The sequence below is a fragment of the Salvia splendens genome, chromosome 8, assembly GCF_004379255.2.
Source record: "Salvia splendens isolate huo1 chromosome 8, SspV2, whole genome shotgun sequence".
Lineage (NCBI taxonomy): Eukaryota > Viridiplantae > Streptophyta > Magnoliopsida > Lamiales > Lamiaceae > Salvia > Salvia splendens.
In genome coordinates, this window is record NC_056039.1 from 5,829,242 (window position 1) to 5,844,300 (window position 15,059).

The window sequence follows — 15,059 nt, forward strand, 5'->3', positions numbered from 1 at the left end:
AATGTTTATACAAATTAACTTATTTTCAATGCAAGCTGTCGTCATATTATATAGGAGAGGCAAGCTAAATCAATTCAACAATCTTCTTGATTTAATCCCTCCTAGTTCCATATTATAAATTCCATTGTGTATTTTCTGTAGTCGTTAGGAACACAAGATTACGTTATTTTAATTTTAAAATCCAACGTTGGACTTTGACTATTAAATGGATTGTTATTTTCAATCTGGAGCCACTTATTTGTGTCCAGACATACGAAAAACGTCAGAACTATTTAAATTTTTGTGTTTGTAGTCTTTTAAATGGAGTATATTTTTCCCGCTAAAAGTGTGAGTTGTCAACGCTTCATAATTTTATTTGTTGTGCCTAAAGACTATCTCCATCCGTGACACTCACTCAACCCAACCTCAATCAACTTTTTAATAAAATATTCATTTCTCTATCCTCCACATACACGATGTCAATGTAGCCCGCAGCCCGTGGGCTGACCCGAATAGCCCGCCAAATTTATAGGGTTAGGGCTGTAAATTTCTAGCCCGATAAAATTAAAACCCGATTAGCCCGCACCCGATTAACCCGCGACCCGTTAGGGCTAGACCCGAAAACCCGATGGGCTGGCCCGAAAACCCGATAAAATTTCTATTATTCTATTTTTTACTCATAATTCGACATTTTATTGATTAATTTTATAATATAGATAACTAAAAAAATAACTTTCAATTTTATATTAAATATACAAATTATATATTGAATTTTTATTAATATAATAATTGATAAATAAATTAAAAACTTCAAATTCACTTAAAAAAATATTTAAATTTCTACAACATGCATTAAAATTTCTCGAAATATCTCAAATATTAGTATTTGATCATGTTTATGATTGAGTTTGACCATATATCTCAAATGTATCATAATTAAATATTTTACATTTTATGAATATAACTAATTTTCATCGTTATTTATTGGATTGATTGCATGTAAATCTTATCGGTAGCAACCCGATTAACCCGCTGGGCTAGCCCGAAACCCGAGCTTTTAGGGTTAGGGTTGAACTTTTACAACCCGAAAAAATTCACAACCCGATTATCCCGCACCCGATTGACCCGCAACCCGAGTAGGGCCGGCCCGAAACCCGATGGACCGACCCGATTGACATCCCTAACACAACTATCCCCCAATTCAACCCCCATCAACTTTTACTTCCATCATTGACCCCAACCCAACCCAATTAAATATTTTCTTTTTCATATATTTTATATTAATATTTTAATTTATAGTTAATTTAGATATATTAAATAATGTCTAAAAATTATAATAAAAAAATATATGATTCAAATTTAAAACAGAAAATATTAGATATTCAAATAATTAAAGCACAACATAATAATAAATTACACACATTAAAAAATACAAGGCGATAATAGAAATAAACAAACCAATATACAAATGAAGAGTGAAAAAAAAACTAGCTTAAACAAGATAAACATTAGTACAGAAATTAAATAATAATAATTAAATAAATTAAATTAATAACTAAAATAAATTAATTCAAATGGCTTTTTTGGAAGAACGTTTTACAATGAGTATTGGAAGGATATATGGATAAATATAATAATAATTGAATAAAACAAATTCATAACTAAAAATAATAAAAAAATCAAAAATTAATTTAGTGTAAAATGTTCAAGATTAAAAATGTAAATCTATATATGAATAAATATATTTCTTATTGCAATAAAAATATAAGTACAAATTTATACAATAACCAATACAACTAGTAGTAAAATAAATCAATAAATAAAAGTAAAGAAATAAAAATAAAAGTATTTCAATATTGACCAATAGGATAAAGCCATGTGTACATGACCTCTACTTTTTGCTTGGGCCGGCAGGTTGACAATGGAAGAAGAGGTTGTGTTGGGTTTATTTAGTTTTGAATTATTTTTATTTGTGTCTTTTTTGTCTTATATGGGTGACCCTCCCTCCATTGTCACGGATGGAGGTGGTCTAAGTGAAGATTTGGAAAATACGTTAATATTTTACTCCTTTTTCATAAGAAAAATACTAGTATTGATTATGCCGTCTAAGAAACAAGGCTATATATGCCCAAATAATAATTCTACCCAATCAAAATTCAATCTAATTCCATATATAACTGGCTATACATCATCGATATCCACTAATTATTGCATGTAAGGCCATCCGCAATGGGCGGACGATGGCACGCCCGATGGCGCGCATCGTCCGCGCCATCGATCGTCCGCGCCCATTGCGGATACGGACGATAGGTCGCGGACGATCGTCGCGGCCGATACTAAGGGCGCGGAGGATGGCGCGCCCGATGCCTATCGTCCGCGCCATCGTCCGCCCCATTGTGGCGTACACGGACGATGGCTGCGGACGATAGGCATCGGGCGCGCCATCGTCCTCCCCATTGTGGCGTACACGGACGATAGGTCGCGGACGATGGCACGCGGTTTGGTTGTTTTATAAATAGAGTTCATTCGTTTTACATTTCATTTCACAATTTCACTTTCGAAACTTACATTTACATAATTACTACGAAATGGCTTCAAGTCCAAATAGTCCTATGTTTAGTGGAGATGCGCGTTGGCCGGGTACAGAACCCGGCCAATATCGTTCGTTCGACACCAACGCCCAATACGATCCCGATTTCAGTACGGACTCGTATGGGTTGTCGGACATGGAGCCGTCTCCAACCCGACCAGTCGCCCCCTCCCGACGTGACGCCGCAGCGGCCGATCCCGACCCCGCCGCGACCGCTTCCGCCCCAGCCAAAAAGAAGCGGAACCGGCAGCGGGCGCAGAAGTTGCCGCCTCCCGGTGATTGCGATGAGTACGCCCCCGGTCGTACAAACTACACCGACGAGGAAACTCTCATTTTGGCCCGGTGTTGGGTAGATATATCGGAAGATCCGATATTCGCGAACAACCAGAGGCAGTTCGCGTACTGGGAGCGCATCGCCGACCTCTACAATGCGGCCAAGCCGCCGAACGCGTACAAGCGCAAGCGTGAGCAACTCCGCAAGCACTGGGATCAAGTGAAGAAGCAAGTGAACTTGTACGCGGCGGAGTTCGAGAAGTGCGCGCGGGCACAGGGGAGCGGCGAGAGCTGGGAAGACGTGCGTGCTAAAGCGATATTGTCGTACCGGTCGATGTTCGGCGAGTTCAAGCACGAGGCCATCTGGACGCTTTTGAGGGACAAGCAGAAATTCCAAGGTGGAATTCTGCACACTAGTGCGCCAAAGAGGATGAAGACCACCGAAGTTGGTGGTTACACGAGCAGCGGCAGCGGCAATCAACCGGTTGACCTCAACCGGTTGTACGTGGACGACAGCGGTTCCGGCACACCGATGTCCTCCCGACGTCCTCCCGGCGTCAAGGCTGCGAAGGCCAAAGGGAAGGCGGCCGCGACCTCATCCTCGACCGCTGCAACCCCACCTCCGCTCCCGGAAATGCTCCCGCCCCAGGCAGCCGAAGTGTATTCGTCGTTGGCGACAGCGTCGATGGCGAGGACGTTGTTGGAGACGCACAAGGCCCTCAAGAAGTGTACCGACCCCGACGAAGCCGAATACCTCCGGGCATTGATAGATGAACTGCGTCGGAAGTTGGGAATTGCACCGACTTAGTTTTTTTTTTTGTAAGTTGAACGGTGTAACTTCTTTTTTTATTAATGTGTCCCCGTTTGTTATTTCGACCTTTTTATTTACTCGTTATTAATTGTTAGTTGAAAACATTTAAATCAATTAAACAAATAAATAAAATGATGATGTGGCGCGCCATAGGGCGCGCCTTAGGGCGCGCCTTAGGGCGCCCCACTGCAGGTGGGGAGGTAGGAGGATAAAACTGCTGACGTGGCGCGCCATAGGGCGCGCCTTAGGGCGCGCCTTAGGGCGCCCCATTGCTAATGCCCTAAGAACATGTTTAACGCGTACAAGGGAAAAAATATTACTACAATTAAAAAAATAGACCAATTCATAATGTTAAGAACTCGAAGTTATGCAATACAATACTCCTTTATCAAAGTAAAATGGCTAAACATTTAGAATCGACAATGAACTTTAGTCAATTTTTTTCTAGGATAAAAATAAGATTAGTTATACTTTATAGTCCATAAAATGATTATTGGCTTAAGCATTCTGATAAATGCACATTGTTTTCGAATTGAATTGATTTGATTTGATTTAGGGAGATGAATATAAAGTGAAGACCGCTCAACAAGTGGCCCACCCAAGTTAATTAGAAGTATGAAATTATACAAGTACTATTTGAAATAGAAGTGTGGAAAATGAAGGGAACAAATGACAAATTCATTGAATTTGAAGAATTTTTATATCACACTAATCCACTATGGACACCCAATTTTGACTCCACCCTTTACCTTTATTTTTCTTTGGAGAGAAAAGAGAAATTAAATCCTTTTTTATTTCATTACTCCTTTCATGATCTAGAGCTATAATGCCTAACGAGCATTGTGAAATTTCATTTAGTAGTATAAGAGCATCCTCAACGGTGGTGGAATGCTGCTCGTCCGTCCTTGTCGCTGGCAAGGACGCGCTCCGCCGCCGCTGTGCTCTTGCCGCTGGCACGGAAGTGCTCTTAGCTAAGAGCACGGCCGTGCCAGCGGCAAGAGCACAAGGCGTCGACGTGGCATGCTCTGATTGGCCCGTTGATTTATCATTTTTTATTTTTTATTTTTAAAAAATCGAAAAAATCTGAAAATTTCAAAATTAATTAAAAAAATATTGTCTCGCTTCCTAATAAAATATATCCATTTTTTCACACTTTTAATTTTTTTTCCATCATTTTTACCCCAAAATTCATACTTTCATCTATAAATACTCTCATTTCAAACACAAAAAATGACACTATACTAAACAACTCTCAATCTCAATTTTTAGGATTTTAATTATGTAATTTTTAATTTTTAGGAGTTTAATTATGTAATTTTTAATTTTTAGTATTTTAATTATGTAATTTTTAATTTTTAGGATTTTAATTATGTCTTTCTATTTTATTTGTAATTTGTATTATTTATTGTGGTTTTTTAATGAATTTTAATATTATGAAAATGTTTTTGTTTAATTGAATATTAAATTGAATTGTGCTCGTCCTTGCGGAAGAGCACAGCTGTAGGTGTTGTGTTCTTGCCAGAGAGCAGACAGAAAAAGTGGGGCCGGGCCCACAACCGTGCCACTGGCAAGAGCATGCTTGTGGATGCTCTAAGGGGTCCTAAGGATATAAAACTTAAAAAATTATCAAACTATTTATATTTAATTGACCTAAATTATAAGTAAGGGAGATATTCAGTGAAACTTTGTTATGCCATATATATAGTCCAATAAAAATTGCATAGAGCTGTTATTATATAATTAAGAGTTTGGAATTTATGTTCTTGTTATTATTTATTATTGTGGATGCTTTTATATGGCTATATGCTTTCAGGCCGACCCTCATAAAATTAATCAAAGAAAATTATAATTATGAATACTAAGTTTTAAGTACAATGTAATTTTAGAGCACCCGCAACGCTGTGCCGTTGCGGTGCCTATGCCGTTCCGGAGGAACGGTTCCGTGTCGTCGCGGTTCCGTGCCTATGCCGTTCCGAGTGTCGTTGCGTCGGCACGCGGCACGACATGTTCCGCCACGCGCCGAGGCGACGTGGCGGGCTCTCAGCGCACGCGTGACGCCCACTCGCTGCCCCGCGAGTGGGCTTCGTCACGGTGACGCAATAATTCATTTTTTAAAAAAAATTCGAATTTAATAAAAAAAAATTTATTTTTGCAACGGTAATATGACAGTTTATTTTTATCCGTTTTGTAATTTTTTTTATTTTTTTTAAATTTATTTACTCTATAAATACTCCTATTTCATATTCATTTCAGTCACAAACACACACCTATTCCTCTCAAATCTTCTCTATTTCCACCCAAATGTTCATCTCAAATCAACTCTGTTTTTCTTCTCTCAAATTTAATCAAACTAATGGATCCTTTTGAACAAATGCGTCAAATATTGGAACAATCTCTTGAAGAAGATCGACGACGGGAGGCGGAAGAAGCCGCGCCGCCCCAACGACACTCCCGTACGTACATCCATCGTAACCGGGAGGAAGCCGCCCCAAGGTTAGTACGCGACTATTTCTGCGATAACCCGGTTTGGGGAGATACGTACTTCCGTCGCCGTTTCCGCATGGGGAAACCGTTATTTCTCCACATCGCGAATACTTTGGCAGCCCGGGAAGAGTTCTTCCAGGAAGGGTTCGACGCGGTCGGCCGTCCCAGCCACACGACGCTGCAGAAATGTACTGCAGCAATCCGTCAGCTTGCGACTGGACAAACGGCCGACATGTTCGACGAATACCTCCACATCGGAGACAGCACTGGGCGAATGTGCTTGCTCAAATTCTGCAAAGGCGTCCGGGCCGCCTTCACCAACGAATTTCTCCAACGGCCAAGCACGACCGATTGTCAGTTCCTGCTCGACCTTCACGAAACAGTGCACGGATTCCCCGGGATGCTCGGCAGCGTCGATTGCATGCACTAGCAATGGAAGAATTGTCCGGTGGCGTGGAAGGGGTCCTACACGAGCGGCAACAAAGGCACCCACCCAATCGATATACTCGAGGCCGTTGCCGACTACCGCCTTTGGATCTGGCACGCGTACTTCGGGGTCCCCGGGTCGAACAACGACGTAAACGTGCTCCACCAGCCCGACCTCTTGACCGAAGTTTTGGATGGTAAAGCGTCGGCCATCAACTTCGTCGCCAACAACCGGCTTTATAAAATGGGGTACTATCTCGCCGATGGCATCTACCCGAAGTGGCCTACCTTCGTGAAGACGTGCAATGGGTCTGCGAACCCAAAGCAGACTCTTTTTGCGCAGAAGCAGGAGGCTGCTCGCAAGGATGTGGAGAGGGCGTTCGGGGTTCTCCAAGCGCGCTTCAACATCATCAAAGCCCCAGCTCGTGGTTCATGGAGAACATGGTCGACATCATGTATACGTGCATAATCTTGCACAACATGATTGTCCAAGACGAAGGACCCGAGGCGGGAAATTGGTTCGACCCCGAATCCCCCGGAAGCTCAACCGCAAGTAGTCCGCCTCGAAGTGGAGCGCATCCGTCTATACAAGAACGGTTATCTATTCGTGCAAGGACACGCGACTCTAGCGCCCACACCCAACTCCAACAGGATCTAATTGAGCACATTTGGGCAAACTTTGGCGGATGAAATTATTAAAATTGTGTACTTTTATTTTTTTAGGATTTTAAGTGTGTGCTTTTTATTTTTTTAAGTTTAAGTTGTAACTTTGTTTTAATGTTGTGTGTTTTTAATAAAGTGTGTTTGTTTTTTATTAAAGTGTGTTTTTTAATTGAATTGAGTTGGAAATAAAAAAAATGAAATTGAATGAATAGTAATTTAAGGAACGGTTAAGGTTCCGTTCCTTAGTTAAAGAATGGAGTAAAAAAGTACAGTGAGGCCCGTAAATAGTAGTTTAAGGAACGGTATAGGAACAACGTTGTGGACGGCCTTATTTACTGAACAAATTTGTCCATGCCATTGACAACGACCAGTCCTTAGATTTTTGTTCATTTTGACCAGTCTCCAGATTTTGTCTACTAATAAAAGAAGATGGAATTAGAATTTACATATTAGGCAAGACGAATCTGATAATTAAAATAATCTAAGAGCATCCGCATTGCCGTCTCGATGCGGGCTCGGTTTCGTCTCGGCGAGACGAGACGGCGATGCGGGTGCTCCGTCTCATCCCGTGTCCCTCCGCCAAGAGAAGGTTGGCGAGCTGGCTCACCATGCGCGTTGGCCACGTGGCGAGCTCCCGTGCGGCCGTGACGTCCACTCGCCGGCCCGCGAGTGGACGTCGTTTATATCAGTTGAAAAATGTTGTTTTTTTTCAAAAAAAAATTCTACAAAAATACTAGCAGTTTATACCCGTTTTTTCCAGTATTTTCATTTTTTTCTATTTTTTTAAGCCCCCGGTCACTTCTATAAATATCAAATTATTCCCACAAATTATCCACCATAAAAAACTCTCTATTCTCACTCAAACACTCTACTTTCTTTATCTCAAAACATAATTCTTCTCCCAAATTTAATCCATTCATGTATCCATTTGAGCAAATGCGTGGAATGATGGAGGAATCGTTCGAAGCAGATTGACGTAGGGAGGAGGAGGAAGTCGTGGCGCGTTAAAAGCGACCCCGGAATTAATCAATCGTGACCGGGAGGAAGCCGCTGCAAGGTTGGTACGAGATTACTTTTGTGAAAACCCGATAGGGAGAGATACCTACTTCCGTCGCCGTTTCCGCATGCGGCGGGAGCTATTTCTGCATATCGCAAATACATTGGCGGCCCGGGAAGAGTACTTCCTAGAAGGGTTCGACGCGATTGGCTGTCTCAGTCTCACGACGCTCCAGAAATGTACTGCAGCAGTCCGTCAGCTTGCTACAGGACAAACGGTGGATTTGTTCGGCGAGTACCTGCACACTGGGGACAGCACTGAGAGACAGTGTTTGATGAGCTTCTGCAAAGGCATCCGAGCAGTCTTCACCGACGAATTCATCCGGAAGCCAAGCACCGCAGATTGTCAGTTCCTGCTCCAACTTCACGAACAAGTGCACAGATTCCCCGGGATGCTTGGCAGCGTCGATTGAATGCATTGACAATGGAAGAATTACCCTGTGGCTTGGAGGGGATCATACACGAGCGGCCATAAAGACACCCACCCCACCATTATACCACCCCACCGTTATACTAGAGGCCGTTGCCGACTACCGGCTATGGATTTGACATGCATTTTTTGGGGTCCCCGGATCGAACAACGACATCAACGTGCTCAACCAATCCGACCTCTTAAGCGAAGTTTTGAATGGTAAAACGCCGGCCATCAACTTCACCCCTAACAACCTCCAGTATAAAATGGAGTACTATCTTGCCGACGACATCAATCCGAAGTGGCCAACCTTCGTGAAGACGTTCAACAGGCCAATAAACGAAAAATAGGCTCTTTTGCGCAGAAGCAAGAGACTGCTCGCAAGGATGTGGAGAGAGCGTTCAGGGTTCTACAAGATCGATTCCACATTATCAAATCGCCGGCTTATACGTGGTTTATGGAGAATATGGTCGACATCATGTATACATGCATAATCTTGCACAACATGATTGTCGTCGACGAAGGACCTGAAGCGGGAAATTGGTTCGACCCTGAAACTCTGGGATGCTCTACCACAAGTAGTCCGCCTCGCAGTGGAGTGCATCCTTCTTTGCAAGAGCGAATGTGTGTTCGGGCAAGGACACATGATTCTATCACCCACACTCAACTCCATGAGGATCTAATGGAGCACATTTGAGCAAAATTTGGCATCACATCACTTTCCATGATTATGTGGATTTCAATCAATTGTAATATTAGGATTTCAATTATGTATTTTTCATATTTTCGGATGTTGTAATTTTCGTGTTTTTTAATGATTTTATGAATTATTAGTATTACTTTAATATTTCAATGAAATATTAATTGAATTTGTTGGAAATAAAAATAAAAAAATGAAATTGAATGAATAGTTAAGGGATGAAATGGTTAAGAGATGAAGTAAAAAGTGCAGTGAGGCCATGAATAGTTAAGGGATGAGACATCAACGGTATTGAAGCAGGGACGTGGATGGTCAAGTTGAAGGCGGCACTAGTATTTCAATTTTTTATAAATATAATATCTCTCTATATAAAATAGTAATCAATTAAAATTTAAAAGTTAAAAACATTACATCACATTGTTTTTGCCACTAACTACCGCCTTGAAAATGTTTTTTTTTCTTTCTAATTTCTAATTCCGTCAGTTATATTCAGTTTGCACGAATTTCATTTATATATACGCGATGATATTTATATTACGTACAAAGATTTGTCACCTTTGTATATACTGAGCTAAAAAATTCCATCATCAAGATTTTTCAAATTCAATTCATATCTAGCTAGTAGCTACAGTCCAGTAAAAAAACATAATTTTCAACAAGATTCACAAATTAGAGAGTTAAACTCATTACAACTGACGAGACTTTGAACAAAAAAAATACATATAAAATTGTATGAAAATTCGTTGAAGCAACTGTTATAAGTTTAACAAGAGCATCCACAACTGCGAGCAGGACGGCGTCCGTCCGTCCGTGCCAGCGGCACGGAAATGCTGTCCGTCGTTGCGCTTGCGCCGCTGGCACGGCGCGGCGACGTGGCAGCGTGTGATTGGCCAACGGCATAGCCGTTGGCAATTATTTTTTTTTAAAAAAAATCGGATTTTAATTAAAAATTCGATTAAAAATAAAAAAATATTTTCCCAATTCCCAAAAAATTATATCCGTTTTCTACCCACTTTTTATTTATTTTTCAATTTTTCCCCCAAAAATACACATTTTCATCTATAAATACCCCCACTTCCACACCAAAAATTCACACCACAGTACACAATTATCATCCAAATTCTCTCATTTCCATTCTCAATTCTCGCCCAATCTTTCATTCACTCTTACTCTTACAATGTCCGGCCACGGCGATCACCCCCGGGCTCCCACGGTTGGAACTCCGATTGGTTCGGTTCACAACCGTTTCCTAGTCCGGAAACGGAATATTCAGCCCCTCGTGTTTGTGTTCTATTTGTATGACAGAGACAACCGAGATTATGATAGCATGTGCCACTATAAATGGGATCCAATGAAATCGGTTAGAGACACGTGTTTGTGTTCTATTTGTATCGTATTGTAGAAAATGACAATAGTTGTAATTTACTCGTATTTTATTTTGGGTAACAAACGACAATATATCTAATTTATGGGTTATTTTTAATAACAAGAAGAGGGCATCACCATAAAGTTCAAACACTGCCCATACATTGGGCACATACGGCTATGGGTTATACTCAGTCGGTCATTCAGTAACAAATTCATCGTCTTAATCGGCGCCTCGTCAAACACCACTAGCCCAGACTGCATGTCCACACCCAAATTTGCCATAAAGTCTGCAACTTGATTGCTTTCCCTAAACACATGAGCAATCTTCATATTCCACTCTATTTGCATGATACCTTTTATATTTCTAGCGAGTGATAAAGCGCTAAGATCCGATTTCATGTCATTGAGCACATGAACAGCTGCCATATTATCGCTTTCCACAAGTATATTTCTAAGCCCTCGTTGCCACGCCAACTTAAGCCCATCATATATTGCCCACAATTCAGTTTGCACTACTGAGCATGTTCCCAGGTGCCTTGTGTAACCCAACACCCACTCTCCAGCTGAATCACACAATACCCCTCCTGAAGCCGCACGTTTAGAATCATATTTCACAGCCCCATCACAGTTTAATTTACACAACCCATCCGGGGGAGCATGCCATTGTACCTGCTTCAACACCTTATTCATCGATCTGGCTAGCTTTAGTTCATTACCATGGATAGATCTAGCCCAAGCTCTACATTGTGCAATTGTGGCGTACGATGGCACAATCTCTCCTTGGAACACCAGCTGATTCTATTTTTCCATAACTTCCACCAAATCATACCGAAAATAGTGCTCCAACATATCTCACCAGTAATATCATAACATTTCAAATTATCCATCAACCAGTTATCCAAATTCATCGTAAGAAACTGATTTAATTTACCTCGAGGGACGATAGATTCCCACACTTTAATCGCATTTGGGCACCCTCTAAGAATGTGATTTAAGTTCTCTTGGGCAGCTCCACAAGCGATGCAAGCATCATCATTTGAGCAATGTCGTCGACACCTCTCCACATTAGTCATTAGACGTTTTTGGAAAACCAACCACAAGAAATGTCTTATGCGTTGCGGCCCTTTATAATTCCACGCCAATGCCCATGACTTATCCATATTGTCCCATGAGTGTTTGCATATAGATTCATATGCACTGGCCACTGATAACTTGCCATTCTTCTCCTATCTCCAAATACATATAGCAGCCCCAGCTTCCTCATATGGAGGTCTAATACCAGCAATTACGGCAACTGCTTCCGACGAGATAAAATGTCTAAACGCGCCCCACTTCCACTCACCATGGCCATCCACCATTTCACAGGCTAAGCACTCCAAATCTACCACCGAGTTGTCAATTTTATGCCGAATAAGCGGTCCTAACTGTGGACACCAAATATCCAGTCAAAACTTTGCTTTCTTGTTGTCCCACAACGACCAACAAGCACTATCATATATTTTATCCCATATCTTCATAAGCGACCTCCATATAAAAGAGCTACCAGACCGCGAGATCGAAGATGGGCAGCCCACTCCTACTTTATACTTTTCCCGCAGGATCCGTACCCAGAACTCATTCTCTTTTGCAACTAGATTAAATCCGAGCTTTATCATGAATGCGTCATTGTTCCTCTTTAATCTTCTCAAGCCAAGCCTCGCAGATGTGATCGGTTGACACACTGATTTCCATCCCACTAGTGGGGTATTTCTCTGCTCGTCAGACCCTCCCCAAATAAACATTCTCACTAAACGTTTGATCTCCTTGCAAATCGAAACTGGGACCATCACAATCTGCATGCAGTAATTAGGTATAGCAACCAAAACAGCTTTTGCAAGTGTAACACGAGCTGTCGTGGTCAAGAACTTCGCATTCCACCCACTCAATCTTTGTCTCACTTTATCGATTATAAACTGAAAATCATTTGCCGACACTCGACCATGAAGAATAGGAAATCCCAAATACTTTCCCAGTCCCCTGTGCGAAAGTCAAGTCTCACTCCTATATCGTGTATGATTGGAGGTTTAGTGTTTGGAGAGAAGAAAACTTGTGTTTTGCTACCATTCACTCGATGGCCTGAATATAAGCTATAATCATCCAATACTGATTTGACTGCTGCAGAACTTTTCACATCCGCCTTACAAAACAACACTAAATCATCCGCGAAGAAAAGATGTGAGATCGGTATACCATTTCTTACTAACCTGATCGGTTCACATGCCTCCTCATTGACAGCTTTACTGATACTATGCCCAAGTCTTTCCATACATAGCACAAATAGATACGGGGACAACGGATCTCCTTGTCTAATTCCACGGCTCGGTTTGAACTCCTCTGTTGCTTTGCCGTTCCATAATAACTCGTGCTAGCTGACTCGGGACCCCCAAATCACTTAATGTATCCTCCACAAAATCCCATCTTAGCCTATCATATGCTTTCTCCAAATCCACCTTAATTGCCATCCAACCATATTTTCTTTTGCAATTCTGCATCGTATGAATACACTCTTGTGCAATAATAATATTATCTGTGATGCACCGCCCAAGAACAAAACTGACTTGATTAGGTGCAATGACATATTTGAGCACACCTTTCAATCTATTTACCACCACCCGAGTCACCAACCGATATAAGACAGGGCATAGGCTAATGTGCCGAAACTCTGTTATAAATTTTGGATTTGGAACCTTAGGGATCAAAACAATGGATGTGCGATTAAGCTCTGGTTCAATTGGCGCACCATTGAATATTCTCTGAATCATTGAGCATACAGAATCACCCACCACCTCCCATTGGGATTTAAAAAAGGCTGCGTGCAGACCATCTACTCCAGGTACCTTGTTGGGGGCCATTTCAAAAAGTGCAACCTTGATTTCTTCCCTCTTCACTTGTGTACCCAATACTGCCATATCTTCATTTCTTATTGCTGGAAAATGACCACGAATCCGGAAGGTTCCTCTTAACGAATAATCCATGGTGTACATATTTTTATAAAAAGATATGATTGCTGCTTTTAACTCATCACCATCGAAGCACCATTCATCACCTCAAAGTTTTAAAGCCTCTACCCGATTCTTCTATCATCGCATCATAGTTTTCTTATGAAAATAGCTCGTGTTTCTATCGCCAAGAGCTAACCACTCCGTATGGGACTTTAACTTCCACAACAATTCCTCTTGATCTAGAATTGCCTCTAATTCTTGTCTGAGCTCACCATCAAGCCTTACCAAGTTCCTGGTAGTATGTGTTTCTAATGCTTTTTGGATTCCTTTTAACCGAGCCATTATTTGTTTCTTGCGCCTTCCAATGCTTCCAAAGGTGTTCTAGTTCCAAAGCTTTGCTGCCTCTGCTTACCCTGTCATGGTTGCAGCCATCGATCTCTGATCCACCCAATTATCTCTCACCAACTGCCCAAACTCCTCATGCTCTAACCATCCCTGGAAGAGTCGAAAGGGCCTTGCAGTTTGTTGCCCATTCACTCTTCCAATCACCACCAACAACGGCCTATGATCTGACTTCATTTTTGCCAATCGAAAAACTGTGGCATCTGATATATTGGAGTCAAATTGCATATTACAGAGGACCCTATCAAGCCGCTCCAACAATCTTCCCAGAGCCCAGGTGAACCGAGGCCCTCTAAACCCCATGTCACGTAAACTGTAATCAAAAATAAAATTTTGAAATAATGCACACACACTCGATCTAGAAGATGAGCTCCCTTGTTTCTCATCACTATTCAACATTGTGTTAAAGTCCCCAGTCAGAACCCATGGCTCACTTACCGTCTCTGCGATCAGCCCAAGATACTTCCAAAGCACACGACGACAAGCTAGTTGCGGGCTGCCATACACAAACGTGACAAACATCGAGCTCGGGTTGTTTCCTCTTTTCACTCTACAATGAATAAATTGCCGATGATTGTAAACTACCTCTACGGAGAGAAAGTCTTTCCAGCAAATCCAATTCATCCGGAATAACCAGCAACTTCCACTCGATGTGAGTAAGGGAATCCAAGCTTGGCGATAATTCAATCCGCTGTTATACCCCCCACCCGAGTCTCGAGCAAGCCTATAATATCTGGCTTATACTCTCTACAATACTCTCGGACGACTGCATCGAAGCGAGGTTTCCCACATCCCTGACAATTCTACACCATAATTCGTAAATCCATAAAATAATGTATAATAGTAACAAAGAGTACCCAAGAAGATGGACCACCCATTCTTCAAGCGGGAGACTCCAGTCAATCAAACTCAGC

At 41.6% G+C, this 15,059-nt stretch overlaps 1 protein-coding gene across 1 annotated transcript; it reads right to left on the minus strand.

Moving 5' to 3' along the window:
- Window positions 1–13,107: 13,107 nt before the first annotated feature.
- On the minus strand, window positions 13,108–13,776 carry LOC121745649. Its single transcript, XM_042139633.1, has one exon. It carries the CDS (start codon window positions 13,774–13,776, stop codon window positions 13,108–13,110), a length of 669 nt encoding a protein of 222 aa, XP_041995567.1.
- Between the last annotated feature and the right edge of the window lie 1,283 nt (window positions 13,777–15,059).